The sequence below is a fragment of the Pelodiscus sinensis genome, chromosome 2 (assembly GCF_052426305.1).
Source record: "Pelodiscus sinensis isolate ZL-2025 chromosome 2, ASM5242630v1, whole genome shotgun sequence".
NCBI lineage: Eukaryota > Metazoa > Chordata > Testudines > Trionychidae > Pelodiscus > Pelodiscus sinensis.
This window is the reverse complement of record NC_143053.1, coordinates 225,535,802-225,557,833: the sequence shown is the minus strand read 5'-3', so window position 1 is coordinate 225,557,833 and position 22,032 is coordinate 225,535,802. Positions and strand designations below refer to the sequence as shown.

General features: G+C 41.2%; 2 protein-coding genes across 5 annotated transcripts; both read right to left on the bottom strand.

Moving 5' to 3' along the window:
- Positions 1–1,038: 1,038 nt before the first annotated feature.
- BMI1 (BMI1 proto-oncogene, polycomb ring finger) lies at positions 1,039–11,671 on the bottom strand. Of its 3 annotated transcripts, none has more exons than XM_075922504.2 (10): positions 11,091–11,671; positions 6,172–6,305; positions 5,720–5,816; positions 4,929–4,984; positions 4,781–4,831; positions 4,396–4,504; positions 4,264–4,309; positions 3,625–3,723; positions 3,047–3,127; positions 1,039–2,961 (listed from the first exon to the last, which is right to left on the bottom strand). In XM_075922504.2, exons 2-10 carry the CDS (start codon positions 6,281–6,283, stop codon positions 2,632–2,634), a joined length of 981 nt encoding a protein of 326 aa, XP_075778619.1. In that variant the 5' UTR covers positions 6,284–6,305; positions 11,091–11,671; the 3' UTR covers positions 1,039–2,631. The 3 variants fall into 3 exon arrangements, with proteins under 3 accessions (XP_075778619.1, XP_075778621.1, XP_075778620.1); XM_075922506.2 differs by lacking the exon at positions 11,091–11,671 and adding an exon at positions 6,877–8,476; XM_075922505.2 differs by lacking the exon at positions 11,091–11,671 and adding an exon at positions 6,883–8,476.
- A 2,118-nt stretch (positions 11,672–13,789) lies between these two features.
- On the bottom strand, positions 13,790–18,131 carry COMMD3 (COMM domain containing 3). 2 transcript variants are annotated; one of them, XM_006119522.5, is made up of 8 exons: positions 17,952–18,131; positions 16,204–16,261; positions 16,041–16,104; positions 15,921–15,955; positions 15,549–15,609; positions 15,399–15,455; positions 15,245–15,304; positions 13,790–14,223 (listed from the first exon to the last, which is right to left on the bottom strand). In XM_006119522.5, exons 1-8 carry the CDS (start codon positions 18,088–18,090, stop codon positions 14,164–14,166), a joined length of 534 nt encoding a protein of 177 aa, XP_006119584.1. In that variant the 5' UTR covers positions 18,091–18,131; the 3' UTR covers positions 13,790–14,163. The 2 variants fall into 2 exon arrangements, with proteins under 2 accessions (XP_006119584.1, XP_006119583.2); XM_006119521.4 differs by having other exon boundaries at positions 16,204–16,315; positions 17,952–18,128.
- Positions 18,132–22,032: the final 3,901 nt, after the last annotated feature.

The following is a 22,032-nucleotide window of genomic DNA, read 5'->3' as shown; positions in this document are numbered from 1 at the left end:
GATGTTATCTTGGATTCCCCTTCCCCCAAATACATTTAGCAATATACATGTATAACTAAACAGCATGTAGCAAAACATTTTCTAGGGAAGAAGAAACATGCTACAGCTCCGTTATATAGAGGTGCTTATCATTTTTAGAAATACTGTCTGAAGTCAAGTCCCGTGTACCGAAGAAATATTGTAAATGCTGAAGGGAAGTCGCCAACTCACGTTTCATTGAACTTATTCTTCATGGAAAGGTTGCATATACCAGAATTAACTCCGTTTTTATTGCAACATTTGTCATTATTGAACTGGTTCCAAAATAAAGAAGTTTAGTTTGATTTATGTGCAATCCAGTGTTTTGGGCTCAATGTCGGCCTTTGTGGTGAATTAATTCATATTTTATATAGGATAGGGAACCAAGCCAAGACAATTCTCCGTGGGATTTAACTATCCTTACTTTTTTAAAAAAAGTATTTTGTTTCATTGAAGTTTTTAAAAAAGTAATTTAGAGCTGGAGAAACACCCTCCCCCACTACCCCTCTCCCATCATTCCTGAAGTGTGGGTAGAAAGGATATGAAGAAAAATCTCCTTTGTCAAAATTTAAGCATTAATCACTTAGTCACAAGAACTATTCACGTGAAAAAGAAAACCAGTTTCCCCTAACCCACTCCTTGTTTACTATACATGCACTGTTTAGACAAGAATTGTGTGGTTTTTTCTTTCTGAGGTGATGTGTTCTATTTATCCAAACCTGTCATGCACACGCAGTATTTAGTAACAACATTTTAATTGTCTTTTGATACTAAATGAGCTTTGTTAATCATGTGCTATCTCTTCAATGAAGTATCCCTTTTATTTGTTTAGTTCTTTGATCAACTATAAATGATATTCCCGTGTATAAAACTGAACGTTTTAACTGCAGAAATGGAACTGTACATGTTTACTACAGGAAAAATATCAAATCTCGTTTAACAAGACATTATACATCAATAATCCCCGTGAGGATTTGCAGTCACCTGATCTATAAAAACAAGCAGGACAAGTAACAGCAATTTATATGCAAAAGTAATGATTTAATGACTATAAGCAAGACAAAGCAATAGAATTGTGCTTCTGTTGCAGACTGGAGACAATGAAATGTTTAACTACAATTTTCCCGTACAAACGTGAAACAATATCCATATAGAATAAACACCCTCACAAATGTATAAATGATGGGTGAAGAACACACAGGAAGTTCGACCAAAGCAAAGCACAAACTGACAAGTGCTCGGGGCTGTTCATATTTTTAGTTGAAACTGTTCCTTCTAGTTCAAACAACTTCTGGAAGCCTCTGGTAAAATGCTCCTATTTGCAGAACATTAAAAAGGAGGCATTCGCCACAGTTTACTGGAGATATTAAAGTACCTGCTAAATTTTAATGAAGTTAGTACTGTACCATATACGTATATATTAAAACAAATTTAGATAAAATGCCTTCATCCAGCAACTTGCTGGTTCCTTAAAATTTATACCACATATTTAATGGCTTCTATAATGATTCCATGTGCTTTTTAAAAAACACAATACCATCACACCAAATAAAACTAACCAAACTTATAAATCACTTCCATTTTCCTTATTTTTTCTTCACTGCACCATTTAAACTATTAGTATCCTTGGATAAAAGTAAAAATATATCACTTGAAACAAGATAAAGCCCATAAATCATAGTAAGATTGCCAGTTGCTGTCAGATTAACAGATCTTTGTGTTAGCTCTCAAATACTGAAGCTTTCACACACAAAGTATTCTCTGCGAGATCAGCAGAATTCAAACAGGTGGCAGGCATCTGCAAGGGTCGAACCAGTTTGGAAATTTAACAACCATATCATGAGTGCATGAAACACAATATTTTCTTTATAGTATTTATAAATATATCATACAATACTGTTTCCTGTTATGTCATATACCAATATGGCATTGTACAACAAGCATAATGCCATCTGATTCTTACAAAAGCGAATCATTTAAACAAGTCAGTAACTAAAACGGTAATACCCGCTTTTAGGCATACAAATTATAAAACTGAAGTTTACTTTCATTTTGATCGGTTCTGCGCAGCAACAGAAAAGTAAGGATGCAACATAATCAAAATGGCTAATATGCAAGAAATTGTAATTCACAGTGACATGGCTACATATATGCATTATTCTATGCATATTCTTTCCATTTTGTTGAATTTCAAGATGAAAAAGCACTTGCTTTCTACAGGTTCACAAAACAGCATAATAACAATAACAATTGAAGAGAATGTAACATAGGAGTTAGTCTGGATTAACAAACTACATCCCAACGTTTGTATCCACTGTCAGAGGTTCCCACGTCCAAATGATGACAGAAACACTCCACCTCCTTCCTAAACACATCGTGGTACACTTCTGTTTGCTTCCAAGTTTTTTGAAAATAATTCTTTACAGAAGAACAATCTTTCGTTGTAATTAACGTCCACATGATCAGTCACCTAGTCCATCTTTCATAACCAAGTCCGGTGTTACTCCAAAAGAAAGCGATCTGGATGATAGTCACATGGATTTGCATCTATAAAGCTGTAATGGCATGAAGAGACCTATATAAATCAGGGTTTTCCGCAGTCTCTTTGAGGTATCAGCCAGATGAAGTTGCTGAAGAGCCATTTATTGATGTTTTCCGTGCTCTGTTGGTAAAAGAGGACTGGTGATTGCTGGTGGGGCTGCTGCTGGTTCCATTCATAGTACTAGAGATATGAGGAAACTGAGGATGCGGAGACTGCACAGGAGTGCTGGGGCTGGGCAAACAAGATGAAGTGGAGGGGATGCCCCCCGCTGGGCTGCTTGCTTTGTCACTCCCAGAGTCACTTTCTAGTTCTCCGCTATTATGTAAGCCTTCTCTCTGGTGGCTGATCTTCATTCTTTTGCAAGTCGGCCGAACCCGATACTTCAGAGGAAGAGGTCCATTCTGCAAAACAAAGGGAAGGCACGATAAGCACATAGTCTGCTTCAGGAAAGATCACGGCGTGAGAAGAGGAATGGCAGGTATTTACCCTTCTCCAAGTGTAAATATAGGCAATATCCATTAGTGTGTAGTAGTCCTTCAAAGGTTCCTCCTCATACATCACATCGATCTATTTAAGACATTAACCCTTCTATTAATAAGCATCAGAATAAAATTATTTAGAGCAGACTATATTTTTCTTCCAGGTAAAATTGATCTGAAAGCAATATTATCAAAGGGACTTCAAAACATTTTACTCCAAAACTTCACAGCAAAGAAGAACTCTTGACATATACCATTTAACTGGCACATATGAAAAGAGTATTTAATATTTAAAAAAATGCATGCAGAATAATTTCCTCAGTATTTAGAGAGCAGCAATAACGTTTACAAATTACAGAATAAATACAAGTATTTCTCTGGGATAAATGTTCTTATTCCTACAAAATATTACATTGTACATTCTTAAATAGTTAGTACTTACTATTTTCTGGTTCTGAATTAAACAGCTAATCAGAAACCCACTTTAAAATAAATAAAAAAGAAGGAAAAAGGCAATAAAAACTAACCAGCTCTGGGAGGTTTAGAGTAAGAAGACTAACTACATTTTTTAAAATATCTAGGTACCTGAAAAGTATTAGGTATGTCCATTTTACTTCGGAGAAACTTTCTTAGATGCATCACTGTCATTGCAGCTGGGCAGCGTAAATATCTTTTATCATTCACCTAACAGCATATTTGGAAAAAGTCAGTTCATGAACTGAGAACAAACAGCAAAATTTTAACTATTTCATTTAGAGTGACAGAGTTATAATGGAATAAAAGTGTACAAACTTTATAAAATGACCAACTACAGTTTTAACATTTCTATTGAGAATTCCTTATGAAGAAAATTGGAAATAAAATAAACTTTCAGAGAAAAATAAAATATTATATATATAATTGTATGAGTGCTAAAACAGATGATACATCTCTACTAAATCTTTTTTTAAAAGTGATTATATTTTAAAAATTCAACTTGTCTTTCTTATAATAAATGGCATTTAAAGTTTAAAAGTAAACTACTTCAGTTTCCATTTGAAAAGTATTAACAGTCTCTCTCTTGTCTAAAAAGTAATTTCTATTTACAGCTCCAAGAGAGTGTTGCAAACCTCTGTTTAATATCTTTTTATGGGGTTTGTTTCTTCTGGAAGATATAATTATTTATTTAGCTCACACGCCAAACTGGTTTTGGTTTTTTTGTCAGCATAAAGCTAGGTTATTTACCTCTTCCTTGGATTTCTCTCTCTCTTTATTTCCTTTTCGTTCCAGTCTGGGGGAAACAATGAAACAATTACAACAAATAATATAGAGAGCTGTTAATATAGATAAACATAAAATATTGCCGATAGAACTTGCCTATTCTGGTCAAAGAATTCAATGGATAAGCTTATTATCTCATCATCGGTTATAATTCTTTTGTCTTCGTCTGCAACTTCTCCCCTGTCTTCATTAGAGCCATTGGCAGCTGCACAGAAATTTCCACAACAGTTTATATTTTAAAATTAAAATCAGACAGAATGGCCAGTTCTCAGTAACAAGGGAAAACATTAAGGTATTAGATTATTTAAAGTAGTCATTATTATATCTTAAATCAGAAAGCTGAATCTAGGGGGTCTTACATATATTTTATGGTTACATAATTTGTAAATGAGAGGTGAAATATCAAGATATCTTAGCTGTTAAGTATAAGGTCAAATATATGTTATTTTTACTAAAGGTTTCATAAACTAGAAAGTTTTACCATCAGCTGATGGATGAGCTGCATAAAAATCCCTTCTTCTTTTCATTTCATCTGGATGGAAAAGCATATATGATTCATTTAATTTCTCTGTTACCATAGGCAAAAAGCAACTCAGTAGTTATGTATTACTATATGCTTTCTTACTTACTTTTGAAAAGGCCTGGTACTAATTTGTACACAATATCTTGGAGAGTTTTATCTGACCTAAACAACAACAAAAAATCCAAAATACAAATAAGCAAATGAAGCAATACTTGAATACAAGTTACAATTCTCCATTTATAATAAGTGCTAAACACGTCTAACAGACCATAAGTTCTACAAAAATAAAACGCTGTTATATTAAATTGAACCCACAAGATTTTGCAAGCAACGTTATTAAAATAAATGTCAACTCTTTCCCAATTTATCTGACAGAAAATATTTTCTGTCCACTAGTAATCTAGTGCACTGTTCACTCAGTCTAAATGAAGGCCTTTAGAAACGTGTAACCACCAACCAAAATAAGGAGATAAACATCATAAAGAAGCAATGAAGGCTACTGCTAAATGAAGAGGGTTTTTTAAAGTTTAACTTTTCCTTTAAGTTTCATCAAGATATTTTATGTTTCTGAAGAGCAGTAAAGAGAGGTTGTACGGCAGCATGTTTGTGTGAAATGGAAAATGGAGATACACAATATGGAAGTGTGATAAATACGGAGAGGGGACAGGACATTGTTCACCACTTAGAGTATTCAAATAAAATACAAAAACTTTCGGTCTCGCACGTAGTCAAGTCTTCGATTTCAGTCTATGACAAGACTCCAAGGATAGCATATAGGCATACGTTAGCATGTAAATTTGACAACTCCTCTCAGATTTAAATTGTAGATGAAGAGATAACATCAAAATATTCACTGCTAGATTCCTTTTGTAAAGTAAAAATGCACTTTTCCCCTACCTTATATTCAAAAGCGGTCTGGTTTTGTGAACTTGGACATCACATATAGGACAATACTTGCTTGTTTCCAAGTAACGTACGATACACGTCTTACAGACTATAAGTAAAAATACATAAGGCTTTTAGTAATATTATCAGACGTTACTCAAATCTGAATAGTGGTGCAGTTTTTACACTACACATGCTAATAAAAGGCCCACTGTCAGAAAATGCGCAGCTTAAGCTAAACAAGTAATCTAATTAGCTGCAATTAAGGTGAAACAGACGCCCCGAGTGTATGTACATATAGAAACCACGTTCACAAAGATTATGACTTTTGTCGAAACGTGGGCAAATCATCTTTGGCGCGGATCTACATATTGATGTCGCAGCGCCCAGCTCCCTTTATCCCGGCGGCCCGGGAAAGGTGCGACGCGGCGCAGGGACAACGCGAAGCGCCCGACTGTACTTACAGGAGTGGAGGCACTCTATGATGGTTGTTGCATCAATGAAGTACCCGCCGCAGAGCACACACATGAGGTGGGGGTTTAGCTCTGTTATTTTGATTCTGGTTGTTCGGTGCATGTTTGCTTAAGAAAAGGCGGCTCTGAAAGACACACACAGAGGACCATTGACTAGGGGCGAGCTCAGGGTCCCAGGGGCAGCGATCCCGCCTTTCCCCACCCACGCCGAAGTTGCATCCCGAAAACGCAGGGAACGAGGGAGGCCGGGAGGGCGGAGGCGGGCCGGGGAGAAGTGGCCAGCCTGGGAATTGCGGCGGGCGCGATGCCCGGCTGACACCGCCCAGGGAAGTGCCCGGCCAGAGGTGCCTGCAGCCCCGCGTTGCGGGCCGGCCCCGAGCTCGCCGCCTAGCACCTACCCGCCCCCCCGCGGGGCTGCCCGGAGTTGCCGTGGCCGGGCCGGGCTCGGGGCTGCTCTGCTGGGGAGTCACACAAAGGGGAGCCGGCGCCTCCCGCTGCGCCCGCCCTGGCATTTCCGGAGAAGCGGAGGCGGGGGGGCGGGGGCGCACCTCGGAGCTGCCCGGGCCGGCCCCGGGGGCTGCCCGCTCCCCACCCGGCCGGCCTGGGCTCCAGGCGGCGGCCGCTCCCCCCGCGCGCCGCGCTCGGTGCAGGCTCGGGACTGCTCAGCTATCCGAGGGGGTTGCTATAGCAACTTACACTTACACTTGGCATCCTGCCACCGCTGGGAACACACGAGAGCCAGGCGGGGGGGAGCCGGGAGAGGATGCGGGCCGGGGGGAGCCGGCCCGGGGAGGCTGCGGGTGTCTGCGAAGCGGCGCCGGGGAGGAACCTGGGCTGGGGCTGGGGTGCAGCTGGGGGAAGCGGCGCTGGGAGGCGGTGTCCGGCGCGGAGGGGGCTGGTGGGGCAGGGCTCAGCAGAGCGGCCGCAGGATCCGGCAGGGTGCAAAGGGAGCCGAGCCGGATTTGGGAGGGAAGGATGGGGGTGGGGGTTGGGGCTGAAAACGGAGCTTGTAGTGGGAGGGGTCTGGGGCGGCCAGAGAGCTGCGCCGAGCCGGTGTTGGGGTCTTAGACTGGTGGAGGCAAATGCAAGAAGCTCCTCCCGAGTCTCGGCCATTTCGGATCCTCTCAGGGGCCTCTATCCACGTCGACTCGGTGCAAGAAGCTTGTCTGAGATCGTTCCTCTTCCCCTCTGCTCCCTCCCGCTCCCAGCCCAGCCGAACCGCATTCCCAGGCAGATCCCCCTGGCTCGCCATCTGTAGACTTCGCCCCAGCTCCCTGCGGTCGCGTTACTGATATGTTTATTTAACTGGGTCTCGTTTTAACGCTTTTTTTGGGGAGGGAGGGGGGAGATCTAACATGAAATTCTTCTGTGGCTCGGCGAGGAGCGGTGCAAAGTTTTGTAAAGGTGAAAAGAGATTTGCAATAAAGGGGTGAGGTATCCGTTTGGGAGGAAATCTGTGTGCAAGTCTCCGACTGTTTGAATAAATCACCTTTCGAGCAATAAAAGCTACTTTAAACAGTGCGGGAGTGGCAACATGCACAGGACCATGTGACCAGACCATTCCTAATGCTAAATCAACACCTTGTCAACGCTATGCAGCGACATGAGTGAAAAACAAATGTCATTTTCACAGCCCGCAGACTACAAATCCCCATCGGATGCAAAGGCACTCACCAAAAGCATAAACAGCAAAGAGGAGGAAAAAGAGGCAACTCCAAGGAGAAAAACAACAACAACCGCCAGCTGCGCCAGTCGTACAGTACATTTTTCTGTCAACTAGAACCTGAACAGTGTGACATATAGTGCTGCTCAAATGCATGCCATTCCCGTCCCAGTCCATAATCTCATCCTTCTTGGGACACAGTTTAGCAGCTGCCCTCGACTGACGTGTCTGAGTTTAGGGAACTCCCTCTTTGATAGTGCTTTAGACTCTCTACAGATCCTTGCAAGCTTCGATACAAAACAGGGAAACAACAATCCCAACAAGAATCCCAACAGCTGCGAATGTGAGCCAAGCTGGCCAGGTGAGGGGGACAATAATCCCGAGAAAGTGTGGACAGCGCCCACGAGCGACCTGAGCAATCAAACTTCACTTGCTGCTGTATGACAGAATGAGCTCTGAGCCGCAGACAAACTCTCCAATATGAAATGATTGCAAGCACCCTGGAAAGGGCTATGGTGAGGTGAGATCACCAAGGCAGGTTGTGACATTGCGCAGGGAGTCAGGACACAATGTCACTGTATTCTGATTTCAAAGATCGTGCCTACAGCCTCCAATCTTCCACTCTTTTTCTCTCCTTTCCCCCCCTCTCCCCCCCTATATCGCCAGCATCTTTTGGTACGAGAGGATAAATGCAAATCTGCTTTACCTCAGTCTCTGAGGCATGTATGTTACTGCAATGACACCGACCTGGGATTTCTTAGATTACTCAGCTATGAATACGCTGCTATCACTGATCTAGTGTTTTATTTGTTAAAATCAACACAATCATACAGGTCCATATTGCAAAATAAAGCTTGGCAGAGGTCACATACAACGGCTGGTTTAGAATTCTTCCCAAACCCTGACACACTAGGGCAATCCTTCCAAAGGTATGAACATGTTTTATTTCATGCAAGCCTCCTAAATGAAGGCGAATTCAACCGTGAACCTTGTTTAGTCGCAGCTTCCACTATCGCACATTATTTATTGCCTAAAGTTAGCTCTCTTTCTGCTAATCGCACACTGTGAACTGCCTTTGAAATATGTAATCTCATGCAGCAAACTGAATCATACACCCAAAATAATCACTAGGACCACCTGGTGCACATACACACACTCCTGGAGATGTGTGAGTCCATTATACCTCCCCCTCCATATATTTGACTACAGCAAAACCTCACCATCCTATCTTGGCTAGAAGGAAATTCTTTCAGATTTTTCTACTGGTGTTAAAGTTAAGAATCCAGAGACTAACCACAACACAAACTGTCTCTTACCATGAATATATATAGTTACACATGAAAGACCCAACTAAATGTAACAATACATGATAGTAAAACTTACTAGCGATAAACAGTGACAGCCAACTGACTGTTTAGAGGCCTTACATGGGTTATGTCAAAATGAAGAGAAACAGAAGCAGGTCTTGTGGTTATAATCAGCTACACTATGAAAAAAACCCGGAGTGCAATAAACTATCTAATTCGGTTTTCCAGGTGTGTAAAAGAATACCTAAATATAGGTAACTTCATTCAGATGGGTTTGTGTACTTTGTACCTACATCCACTCGAAGAACTGGCTGTTCAGTAACAACGAACTTGTCATCTAACGCCTTATTATCTTTCGGAACAAGAGCCACTTTTACTATGAATACTATTATTGTCCCTTCACTAAAGAACGTCCACATATGTTTTAAAGGAACCGTGAGGATACTCTTTTCCCAAAGAACGTCTTTGTAAAGCAAATAATGGCAGCAGAGGGTAAAAGTCTCCCAGCCCTTAAAAATCAGGTTCAGAAATATAACTAGCTGAAGTACGCAATCAGCCTTCCTAAACAAATTAACATGCTAATTTGTAAGTATCTCCATGGTCTGATATAGATCAATAATTTGCATCTCTGGTAAATTGCAAGAAAAGTCTGCCTTAGTTTACGGGCTGTATTGTCCCTCTAAGCAATTTTACTGGATTAATTTCCAGAATCTCTCTAGTCTTCAAGAGTCCTGTAAAATAAAGTAAAACTGGCTACTATAAACTGTGCAGAAACCTATTTAAAGCTATACTTGGCGATGGATATATTTGACTACATTTCCCTAAACTTTATAGAGAGCGGGACACGACTCTTAGTTTCTAGGTTCTGGAAAATGACGGATTTCCTTTAATAGTAATTCATTTTTTCTGCTTCTCTTATCTTGTTTACTTCCAAATATTAACAGTAAATAGCTAGGAAAACTCCAAGTTGTGTATTGTCAAGGCCACACAATTCCATAAACATACACAATCCACTTGTTAATGCCACCCAAAATCAGCACCAGGAGAAAATTCGTCAAGACTTTACCAAGAATTTCATGTTAATTTATCCTTCCCGGGCTTAGAAGGAAAATACCAGTTAAAAGAAAGTCATTCAAAAAGCCACTCTGTCCTGCAGTCACACCAGCTTCGTTATAGTAAATAAGCACACCCACTTTAAGGATCATAGTCAAAGTAATTTCTTCCCCAAAAAGTTATCTTTCAACTTTGGTCTCCCCTGTGCCCCCCTCAAGACGTACAAGTCTAGAAACTTTAGCATTTTAAGCCCAAATGCAAACGGAGGCATTGGAAACAACTGGGAACCGCCATCTTACAAGCCATCAAATTTCACAGAAGTGTTTGTCCAACTTAAGTTAATAACATTTTCTTTGCGGTCCCCCCCGGTCTAACAACCCTTCCAGGGGGTTCCCTACCCTCCAGTGGCCCTATCTCTATAAAATGGGTGCAGTATCTCACATTTTAAACCCCCCCAAGCACGGTTCTTTCGGAGAGGACTGAAATCACTTGACCTAGGCAGCTCCAGATTTCATGAACCGTCCCCGTTTAATCAAAATCTGCCTTTAAACAAAGGGCGCTGAGGCCGGGCTGGAAGCAAGGACGGGAAATATAAATATTCTCCTAGGGGGCCATGTGCACAGAAACATTTTAGGGGGCAGCTGAGGAAAGAAATGAACTAAAATTTGCAAATGTGGGTGCGTAACGAAAGTGAGTGCACAGGCGGCTGCTGCTGTGTGTCGATGTGTGTGTGTGTGTGGTTGGAGCAGCCTGTCAGCGCTTTTCCCATACAGAGAGCTTGGGGGACATCTAGGCTCCCCTTTGCATCCCCCAAACCGGCCTAAACCCGCCGCAAAGCCCCCTTCGCCCCCCGTCCTTGGCAAGGAGACACCTCGCTTCATACATACCCGGAAAAAGGAGCCGGTGGGTGATGATCGGAGCGGCCAAAAAAGACAATGAAAGTTAAAAGTCGTTCAGCAGAAAATGAATGTGAGCCAAGCGGCCATCTTGAAATGAACTGCAGACGCTGTCAATTGCAATAAGCTTATTGCTGCTGCTGCTGCTGCTGCTCTCAGCTCATGTTAGTTACAAAACAAGCGGGTTTTCTCCTCTCCTCCACCGACCCTTCTCACTCCCTCGCTCTCTCCCTCTGAGTTGGGTTTTTGGGTGGCCGAGGAGCAGGGAGTTTAAAATCTTTCTAATCCGGATGGGTTCTCTCTCCACCAGCCCATTGTCTCCCCCTCGTCCCCCTGCTCTGCCTCTTGCTCTCCTTTTTATTATTATTATTTCATAGCTGTTGGTGGGGAAACGGGGAAGGGAGGGCGGAGGAGGGAAAAAATGCAACGCTGAAGGCACACAGTGGAAACTGACACCGTCCCCAAAATGGCTCAGAGTTCGCCCGCCCCGCCAGCATCACGTGGGGCTCCTCATTCCTTAAGGGTGGCCTGGGAATTAGTGTCGGTGTAGTCGGAGCTCGTCAGCCTCCCCATGACCCAATCCCACAACTCAGCCGCCTCCCCCTCCTCCTCGCACGCCACCCCTCCCCCTTCCACTCCACACACACTCTGCCTGGTCCTCCTCCCCCCCAACCCGCGCGCACACACACACCCTGCCTATGCCTCCTTTTCCTCGCTGCACACACGCCGCTTCGCCCACCTCCTGCCCCCACTTTACACTCATTCCCCACTTCTCCTCCCCCCGCCGCGCACTTTGCTTTTCCTCCTCTCTCCCCGCTCCGCACCTCTTCGATCCCTAGTCCCCTCCAGGCACTGCGAGCCCCGATTCCCCCTTTCCTTCCACCTTCGCCCCTTTTCCTCCCGGTGCCGCGCACACTGCCCCTTCCTCCTCGCCCCACATCTACACACACCAGCTGCCTCCTCACATCTCCTGCCCCCTACTCTGCACTCCTGGGCCAAGCTGGGCGCTGTACACACAGACCTGACTCCTCTTCACCTCCCCCTCCCAACTGCCTTCTCCTCCCCCGGCTCTGCCCTACGCGGCACACATGTGTCCATTCTCCCCCCTCCAACCCCGGCTCGCAGCGCATCGCCTCCTGGGGCCGCACTTGGAGCCAAAGCCTCGGGATTTGCCCCACTGAGCACACGCCTTACCCTCGTCCCGCTGCTCCTAGCACTTGCCCCCTTTCTCCTGCCCCACTCCGCATCCCGTGCTGCTATCCCCGCTGCCCTTCCACACAGCTGTTCCCCATAACACGCCGCCTGCCTCCCGCTTTCTCCACATCCACGTGCCACGCACCCTCAGCCTTCCCGCCACTCGTCCACCTTCCCCTCCTCGCCCCCTTGGAGACACAAGTTCCCCGTGCCCGCCCCGGGCCGCCTTCGCTTCCCACTTTATCCTTTGCCCCAACTCTCCCCCTTTGCTTGCTTCCTCCTAAGCAGACGCGTTGGCTCCCTGTTTCAGCCAGACCCTTGTTCCCCGGCATCCTCCGCCCCCATCAAACCCATCCTGAATCCTCCCCACGCCCTGTCACACACACTCAGTATAGACCGTCCCCAGCGCATAGTCTTGGCCCGCCTGGCTCCCTCCTACTCCATGATCAAATTCCTTCCTCCCCCCGCACACCCTGTTTCCTTCTGCCTCTCCCACCCCAACTGCCTGGGACCCCCCTCTTGCGCCCCAGGCACGGCGCTGCTGCTTGACGCTGCGCTCATCTCCTGTCCCCCGCTGGGTATAGCCCCTGTGTGAACAGGAGGCTCCCGGCTGATGGACACGTTCCACCGCAGTGAAAAGCTGCCGGGCCCGAGACAGAGGACCCCCCCCCCCCCGCCCCGGGGAATACAGGGAAGGGACCATACCAGAGAATATTGACCGATGGATAGAGGAGGGGGCAAGGCGAGTCCTGTATTATCTCCCCTCCTAAGGCCACCTAGACTCGCTGCAGAGCAATAAACCCCCTCCTGAACTTTAACAAGGAGGGGCAGAGCCGTAGCCAACAGCTGCAATTATTACCTGAGCTTCTCCGCTTTTTTGCCCCAGTCGGGACTGCAGGGACCATTCTCGCGTTTAAACATGGTCTTATTCTTTTCCGCCCTTGAGGTCCCTGCTCGCCTGCTGATTAAAGACAACAGCTGAGAGGACGAGGGTCACTGGGAAACAGAGTTGCGAAGCGACTCTGTTTTTTCCCCACTGTGTATAACTTGTGGAGGGACAGGCTTCCAGCTAATACGTGTGAGTGGAAGGTGACTGTGTAGAGGTTGTGGAGACAACGCAGGTCCAACTCTGCATCCTCACCGAAATACCAGATGATGGATTCCTCAGTAAGAGCACCCCGTGAACAAAGTGGTGCCTGCCTCGACAAAGTGGTGCTTGCTCTAGGTTTTAAATGAGTGAATAGGGGGCAACGAATGGCAGTTTTATCTCCTACTACAAAGTTTGAGTAAATGTTAATCTCACACAAGATGCAGCATCGCTTGAAATGAAAGGAGACAACAGTAGGAGGAGAACTCCATTGCCATTTAACAAATGATAGCAATAGAATCTTAACAGGATCGCACTGAATTGTTTTGGCTTTTGAACAACTATACTGTATCTCTAAGTAACTGTACAGTCCCTTTTAAACGTAGCTGCTGAACTTTTCACCCAAAAATAGAGAGAAGAAATTAATCCATTTTATTATACATGAAAATCAGAAAAAATTTCAGATGCACATAGTAAAAGAAAGTGAATATTTTAAAGACAAACCAATTATCTGACATCTAACCTAAGAATAGTTGTAATGAGAAAAACAGGACTTTTACAAAGAACATACATTTGACCATAGGTAAATAGTAGTTACAGAAGAGATACAGCTACTAGAAGAGATTTTTCAGATTCAATAGCTGATAAGTAATAAGTCTAAGAGTCTGTAACTACATGGTATTTAAAAAGAAAATTGATTCATCATGTTCCCCACGAAGAAACTGTTAAGACTCAGTGAACTTTTCTTCCTCTTGAAGCCGGTAGATCGAAGGAAATTGACAATCACATCTGAGATGCTCTTTCTAGGCTTTTTGCTGCATCTTTTAGTTTTCCAACTAAATCCTAAAAGATGGAGAACGTCATTTTAGAATTGATTTTATAATAAGCTCGCTATTAAGAAACAAATACATAATCTTTTTACATAGTTAAAATGGGAACAGCAGCACTTCTCAATAAGATGACTTTCGTATTTTATACACATTATTTAAATGTCAAACAACTTTTACTATTCTTCAGTGCTTAAGTGTCCCACGTATATTTGCAACAAATAGTTTTTCACGTGGTTCCTTTATTAAAGTGCATTTATAACACAGATTGCATCAGCAGTGCATTCACAATTATCATTAAAATGTGCTAAATTAATTTCTAATATTTTGAAACTATTTATTGTTAAATTGTATACCAGCACAACTCTGAAGTAAAAGCACGTTACATTTAATTCACTAAGCAAAACCTAATCAATATATATTATATGTATATTTCCAAATAAAACAAAGTTTCTAGGAAACATTTCATTTGAGCATGAAGTTTGTAACTGTAGTATCTTTGCATTCCTCTAACCCCACATTCTTTCAATTTTTCCCTAATATATTCAATGTAACAGCCTTCTCACTACTTAATTACATGCTTAACTGCTAAGCAGAGATCAATGTATATTTCAATTCAGTACTTTCTCTTTAAGTGCAATTAACACCGATTACAACTCTTCAGTTTATCACTTTAATCAATGATGCAGTGGTTATCCAAATACCATTCTCTCCTTTATATTTTCTCTGTGTTACAGGAGATAAAAGTTGTAGAAAACTGGTGGTTTTCCTTTCAGATTAGCATTACATTTATAAGAAATGATTTCTATCCGTTTCTAAAACTCTACCAACAAAAGAGTAATTCTTAGTGTAGAAGGCAACTTCACATCAGAAACAGAGAAAAAATAAAATATTTCAGTCAACATGTTTTACAAAAATCATTCGTTGCAACCCCATATATTTTTGAACTGTTAGCAAACTTTGTAGTTGATTGACACCTGATCAAAATTCACAGCGCTGGAGTCAAATATAGAAACAGTAATGATATAAAGAAATACCTGTAATTGCTCCATAGTGCAACTAAAACTAACGTCAGGGTGTGATCTTGAGTCGTTGTTCTGAAGGAGAAGAATAACACCTTTTAATTAAAATGTGTCCCGAGCTTGTAGTTGCCTTTTATCTACTTATCCTGGGAAAAGTGATATACCCTACCTCCACATTTAAGGTCACCAAATAGGCAGGTCGGTAAGCTTTATGAAGTTGGTTGGTCTAAAGTAACAACAAAACACACATACACACACAAATCAGACATAATCTCAGAGAAGGAAATCAAATCAAAGTTTCCTAATGCGGTAAGATTACCTTGATCTGATATTCCAGGCGCCAAGAAACATCGGTTATGTGCAGAGGACATCTGCCTATGCTGAAAGATACAGTGGTTATGTGTACCCTACCCTAAAAGTAAAGGTCAGTTGTTTCAAGGGTTACGGTCAACAAACAGTAGGATGTTTTTACGATTTTTTCAAATGACTGCTCAAAAATTACAATTGTATTTAAATGACAGTGTTAAATACGAAAAGGAAAGTTAATATTCTGTTTAAAGTTGTTTAAACAATTGGACCTTTTTGCTATGTTAAATAGCTCATTATAAACCACCCACGATATATCTGGTTTTTTTTTACTTGTTTAATAATCTATAACTGAAAAATGACTTATGTTGACAGAATAACCTACCTTCCCAATATGATTTCCAACGTAGCTTTGTTTTTCTGAAAAAAGAAAAACATGTATTTGCCAACTTCTACGGAATGAATAATTATAAAAGGGAAATATAGTTTAAAATGGGCGTAAAACCTGATATTCGGTGAAAAATTGTTCTATTCTCTCTCTATCAAATTTACAGTCTTCTAGATATGTGCTAGAGAGAGAAAAACAGAAGTGTATTAGTCTTTGAATATAAATTAGCAGTATAATTTAAAGTAACAGCCACTAGAAAAATAGGGAGGCTTCCAAGTACCTTATCGCGGATTTGTCGGCTTTGTGTTTTCCAGCCTCCAGTATACAAGTTGCAGCTGCTGCATGACAATGTTTTAATAGTATTGGGTCAATATGTTTCAACTCTGGGTGATCTACAATAAATGAATTACTAGTGATATACTTGTTCTTGAAGCCCGAAAACAACTTAAAAGGACATTTCTTCCTTTGTAAAATGGACTATTCTAAGAAGTTACAAAGTAAAATACTTTATAATTTAGAGAGTAATTAATATGTAGTTAATTTATTAAACCAAATACAGCACAAAAAAGACAGGTTATTTTCATATGTGAGCAATCATTGGTAACACAGTTTCAGTAATAAGCGAGTACAAGCATCTCCCTCAACCCATTAAAAATCTTAAGTATCCCTTAAATTCCCTCAGCCACTCGTAAGCACTTCTCAGAGTCCTATCACCAGAGACATAAAATTAAAATCTGACCTCGATTACATCGGTGTAAATTACTCCGGATTTACACCGGTGTAACTGAGATCAGAATCCGGCTCATGAAATTTAAGACTCTAAATACAAAGGTTCCACATTTTTTCTGAATATATTAGATCTTTTTCCTAATCCCTCTTCTAAATTTTCCCCATCCCCATTTTATTCAGTTTACTTATGGAATTAAATCCAAGGATCAAATTACAGAATGATGTAAATGATACACTAATTGCACGGATTTACTGCGATTGCCATAGGAAGAAACATCCCACAGGGGGGAAAACCCCAAAACAAACACATTTTTTGTTCGTGACCCAGGGAAGGCACGGACACAAATAAGCGGATTCCCTGGTTTTAATTGCTATATACATCACACAATTAAACACTCAAACACTCGCGTTTAGTGTAACTACTCCTCCGAATAATAATTTACTTCGGAACTATCGGCAGGTTAAATTTCACTAAACGGCTGATTAACCCCTCTCACCAAGTACACTAACATTGTGTTCAACAATTACAATTATACCTACAGCCACCCCAAAGTGATTTACATTTTCAAATAAACATTGTGGATTATATTGCGGTCTCTAGCCGAATAATTAAAACAAATCCTGTTGTTCCGCCCTACTGCTGTGCGAAACTGCATGTCAAATGTCAACACAGTACCACTTTGCATGTACTGACCAGGCAACCGGTTTTTATGACACAAACTGCACTGAAAACAAAGGGAACTGGGAATTATCAATTATATGTTGATAAAGGAGACATCAACTAAAGACTGGGACCACGGCTGCCAAAACCAAACTGGACTCACGGTCACCTACAAATTTGACCCTTGCCATCTTCATATTAACCTTTCCCGTTGGCAAATATACTGGGCTTATCCTCCCCTAGGGCTGTTTCAAATAACCAGCCGGGACAAGAAGCGATAGCAACTCAACTGCCCCAAATACCCAGGCTCCTTTCATTTAGCTTGCAATCTCTTTTAGGCCACAAGCGAGAAATTCACAGTTATTTCTGCAGTGAAATTACAAACATGGGGGAAGAGCACTCTGTGGACAAGCGATTACTCCGGTGTTTGTTTTGCTTGGTGCAGGTGACATAATCTGCGTTACAGCACAGGGATTTAGGGGTCTGGCACTAGCTACAATTAGCTCCAAACACAAGTCACAATCACGTAGCAGAAGATAAAAATAGATCCCTTTTCCTGTCTCTCTCCAGCTCTCAGAAAGACATTGCTAGGCGGGTTCCTTTCCTCTCCTGGCTCTTACTCAAAAAGCAGCGCTTACCTAAAGCTACCTGGTCCGCCTGGGTGTTGAGCAGGCTCTGGAAAGCCGTCTGGAGCAGAACCGTGTAGGCTCTAGGAGAAAAGCAGCCAGAATCGGCTAGGACCTGCAAACCGCTCTGCACATACTCCGACAGCTCCATTGTGAGCGCTGTGACCTTCGACACACAGCCCACGTGACACCAAGGCTCAGCTGATCTCGCAGCTCCGGAGGAGCTAGAGCGGCGGTGGCGGCTGCTGCTTGTTACATATAACTCAGCCCCAGAACACGAAGAGGAGCTGTTGCTGCTGGAAGCTGGGCACCCTTTCTGCCAAGCTTGACACCACACATAAGTGCTTTTGTATTTCATTCTCTTCCCCCCCCCCAGCTTTCCAATGTGCTCTGTGTCTCCTTTAGCAGGGTAGGAGCAAAGCCATTTTCTAACTAAAATAATAAACATCGAATGTACATCTTTGAATTTTACACAGTTTGGCTATTAACTCCCTCCCACACACACACTTTTTGCGGTGTAAATGCCACCACTGATTTATTTGTAGGGAACAGACAAGGAAATTCCATGCACACACTGTAAACTGGCTTTACCCTGGCTCTGAACTTTCAATAACTTTTCAGCCCCAGGGAATGCATTTTTCTTCTCTTTTCTGCTATATATCTTACCATGGTTTACATTATCATTTGTGATTTTTTTCCAGCACGTTATTTACATCAATGTGCAGCTTCCAGATCTTTGTATGCCTCTTTTTTCCTCTAGGAATTGCTCCAATAAATTGCTGATAGACTCTGTTGGTATCATGTAGATGGACATTATGAAGAGAGGGCATGAAATTACCATTATTTTATTCGTATATAATATTTTAAAGAGACTGGAATGGTAGATTTATATTTTATATTTTGACCTGATACTTTCTCAGGTGTTGTGGAAAGCTGAATCTGTCTAATTTAATATTTGTTCTTCCTTTATGCAATATAGTTGCAGGCCCTGATCTTGCAAGCACTTACTCACATGTAGGGTTGCCAGATGGTTTCAACAAAAATACCGGACACGCTTGACATTACATCACAATCTACATTACATCTTATTTAGAAAATACTGGACATTTATATTTCCTCATTTATATTTTCTCAATTTGATTTCCGAACAGAAAGCTAAAATACTGGACTGTCCGATTCAAAACTGGACACCTGGCAAACCTACTCACATGCTTAAACGTTATGTACTATTAATCCAATAAGTAATTTGTAAGATGGGGGCCTTAATATTTCTTTTGTATCTTGTGACATGTTTGTAATATGTAAACCTATAAAATGAAAAGAAACTGATATTAGTGTAATGTTATCATTGAGAGTTTACATACACAAAAGTCACAAAATTTAAACCAAAATGCCCAAGGTTTTCCATTTAAATCAGTGGAGTTTAGGAGACCAAATACCTTTGTGGATCTGAGCCTTAATGCTATGACTCCCACAGCAAATATAACTCAGCTCTGTTTCATATATGTGGAATTTTTTATGATGTGGTGGGAACATTAACTATGAATTTTGTGAGTAATTTGTGTGTTTAAAATCTCATATCTACCATTGTAGTAATGTAATTAACAAATACTAATACAGAGTTTTTATGCGTTTACTTCAGTTTTAAATGCATATGTTCACACATTGACATACACTGTTGTTTGAATGTGTAATTATTAAAGCAGACACAAGTGACTGTACTTCAATGAGACTATTCAGATATATGCGCACAGTTTGTATTTATATGGATTATTGCACTGTTGGCTCCGCAATGCTCCTGTCTGAAGCCAGAGGCAAATCTTCCAATGGCTTCACTGTGTAATGGATCTGGCCCTCGAAACAGTAAGGAAAATGATGTATTGGAGCAATTATTCTAACTCATTTAATACTTTTTTTTTTCAAATTTACTAATGCATAATTTTTCAAATTAAATTGGTTTAAAGCAGGGGTGGGGAACCTAAGGCCTGGGGGCCAGATACAGACCCTGGCTAACCTGGATCCAGCCCCCAAAGCTTTAGGACTGCTCCCCCTCTCCCCCCCCCCCCTCCCCCGCAGCATTGGAGAGCCAGCACTGGTGCTCCAGCCCCCCTCCCTCTGACCATCCCACCATGGTGCTGGAGCACAGAAAATCTACTAGGCTGGGCCCCCCTAGTGTCTGGTGTGCAAAAGGAATGTGGTGGGGTGTCTTTCTCATTTTTAGTGGGGGGGCATCAGTGAGGGTTTGGGGGTTGTTTTTTGTTTTTGTTTGTTTCTTTTCTTGTATGCAGCTCCTGACTGATTTTTCTGTGGTTCAGTGGTCCCTGACCCAAAAAAGGTTCCTCATCCCTGGATTAGAGTAATATGAATGTGAAAAAGTATAGTCTAAACATTTCATAAACATGACAAACTTTTATCTGAAGCTTACTGGATGGAATTTTACCAAACTTTCCCAGTAAAATATATTTGGATTAATAACTACCATAAGAAATGTCAACCAAAATGCTAAGACTTTTGCCAAGTTATAACCAACCAAAATAAGGGTGTAGAAACAAAATGATTCAACTACAATATCACTATAACAACGATATAATATGCATTCTTATATCTACAAAACACCAATATAGATAAATACCACCCGATAACTAATATTTTGATTGATGACCTTGTAAGTGTTAAAGTAATATAGTCCTAAAACATACAGTGCTGATGTAATAAGTTATATAAGAACTTTATATTTTGTTAAACTGTTATTTAAATGCTGTTTTAAGATTAACAGTATATAATAAGTAATAAGGTTTTTTGCTGGCATGTATATCTCCTCCCTTTAACATCTGCATTTCCACATCCAGCCCACTTAATTAGCCTCATTAACATGGGTCCTACAACTGACAAGTACTTCTGCTGCTGCTGTGTATAATCATGTGGGTAAAATTTACTTTGGTTAGTCTCTAAAGTGCCACAGGACTACCAATGTATTTGTGAGTCAGCTAAGAACTAATGCAGGTAACTGACTCTCATCTGATATCCTCAGTGTAAAGATCTTATAATATATAAATGCTGTTTTAGAAAAATAAAATGACAATCTTTGAATAAAAATGAAACAGTTTAAAACACTTTTAGACATTATGCTTGTCCTGCATACCTGACTGTTCTTAGCCATTCTCTGTGTAATCAAACACTTCTTACTCAAGTAAAATTTCCACTGAAGTCAATGATAATTTTTCTTAAAGGGACGCTATCAATTTAAAATATAGATAATTTTTTAAAATGACTTAAAAGTATAATCTGCTCCTGAGTATCCTTGTCTATTTTTGTGATTTTAAAATTATGTTTTCCTGTATTTAAAACTATGTATAACTCCCCTGTTGCTATGTTAAAGACCTACACTAATGACAGGGGAAACAGTCAAACTATCCGTCTACAAACCCTATGCTGCCAAACGCATAAAGTAAAAAAAAATCTCTAATTTCTTTCAGCTTTACTAGTCTTAGCTATTATTCATAAGAATAATGGGTAAATTATATATATATATTTCATGCTAAATATAATAATTAAAATGAACACAATTTTTACATAATTTGAGACTGCTGCTTCACTCATCTGCTGACACATGTTGATATCATTTTTTGTTTGCAGGTGGATGACAGGTCTTTCAGCAGACTGGACTTCTTCTGGGAAGCAGCAGTAAAACAACAATTTTCATTGGGAGTTACCAGAACTATTTACAGTTATCAAGGTAATTAAATGATAGAATATTATCTCTAAAAGCTTTTAAAATGTTCATATTGGTATCTATCTGTACAGTGATAGCTGGATAGAAGATACCTAAAGGTTATGATCCTGCTGTTGAAGCCAATGAGAGTTTTTTCTGACTAAGAATGTAGGGTTAGTTTTTATAGGATTAGAATGAATCCCTGTAGTGATAGGCTTAATTCAATTCTTTAATGTCACTCTAACATACATTTTTGTGTGTCTTAATTTGAAAATATAAATGGGACAAAAGTCTGTATATGACTGTTCACATTTGCACAGCCTGTAATGTAAATGGGTAAGAAAAAAAGCATTTAGTTCTCATTTTCCTTGTACTATGGGC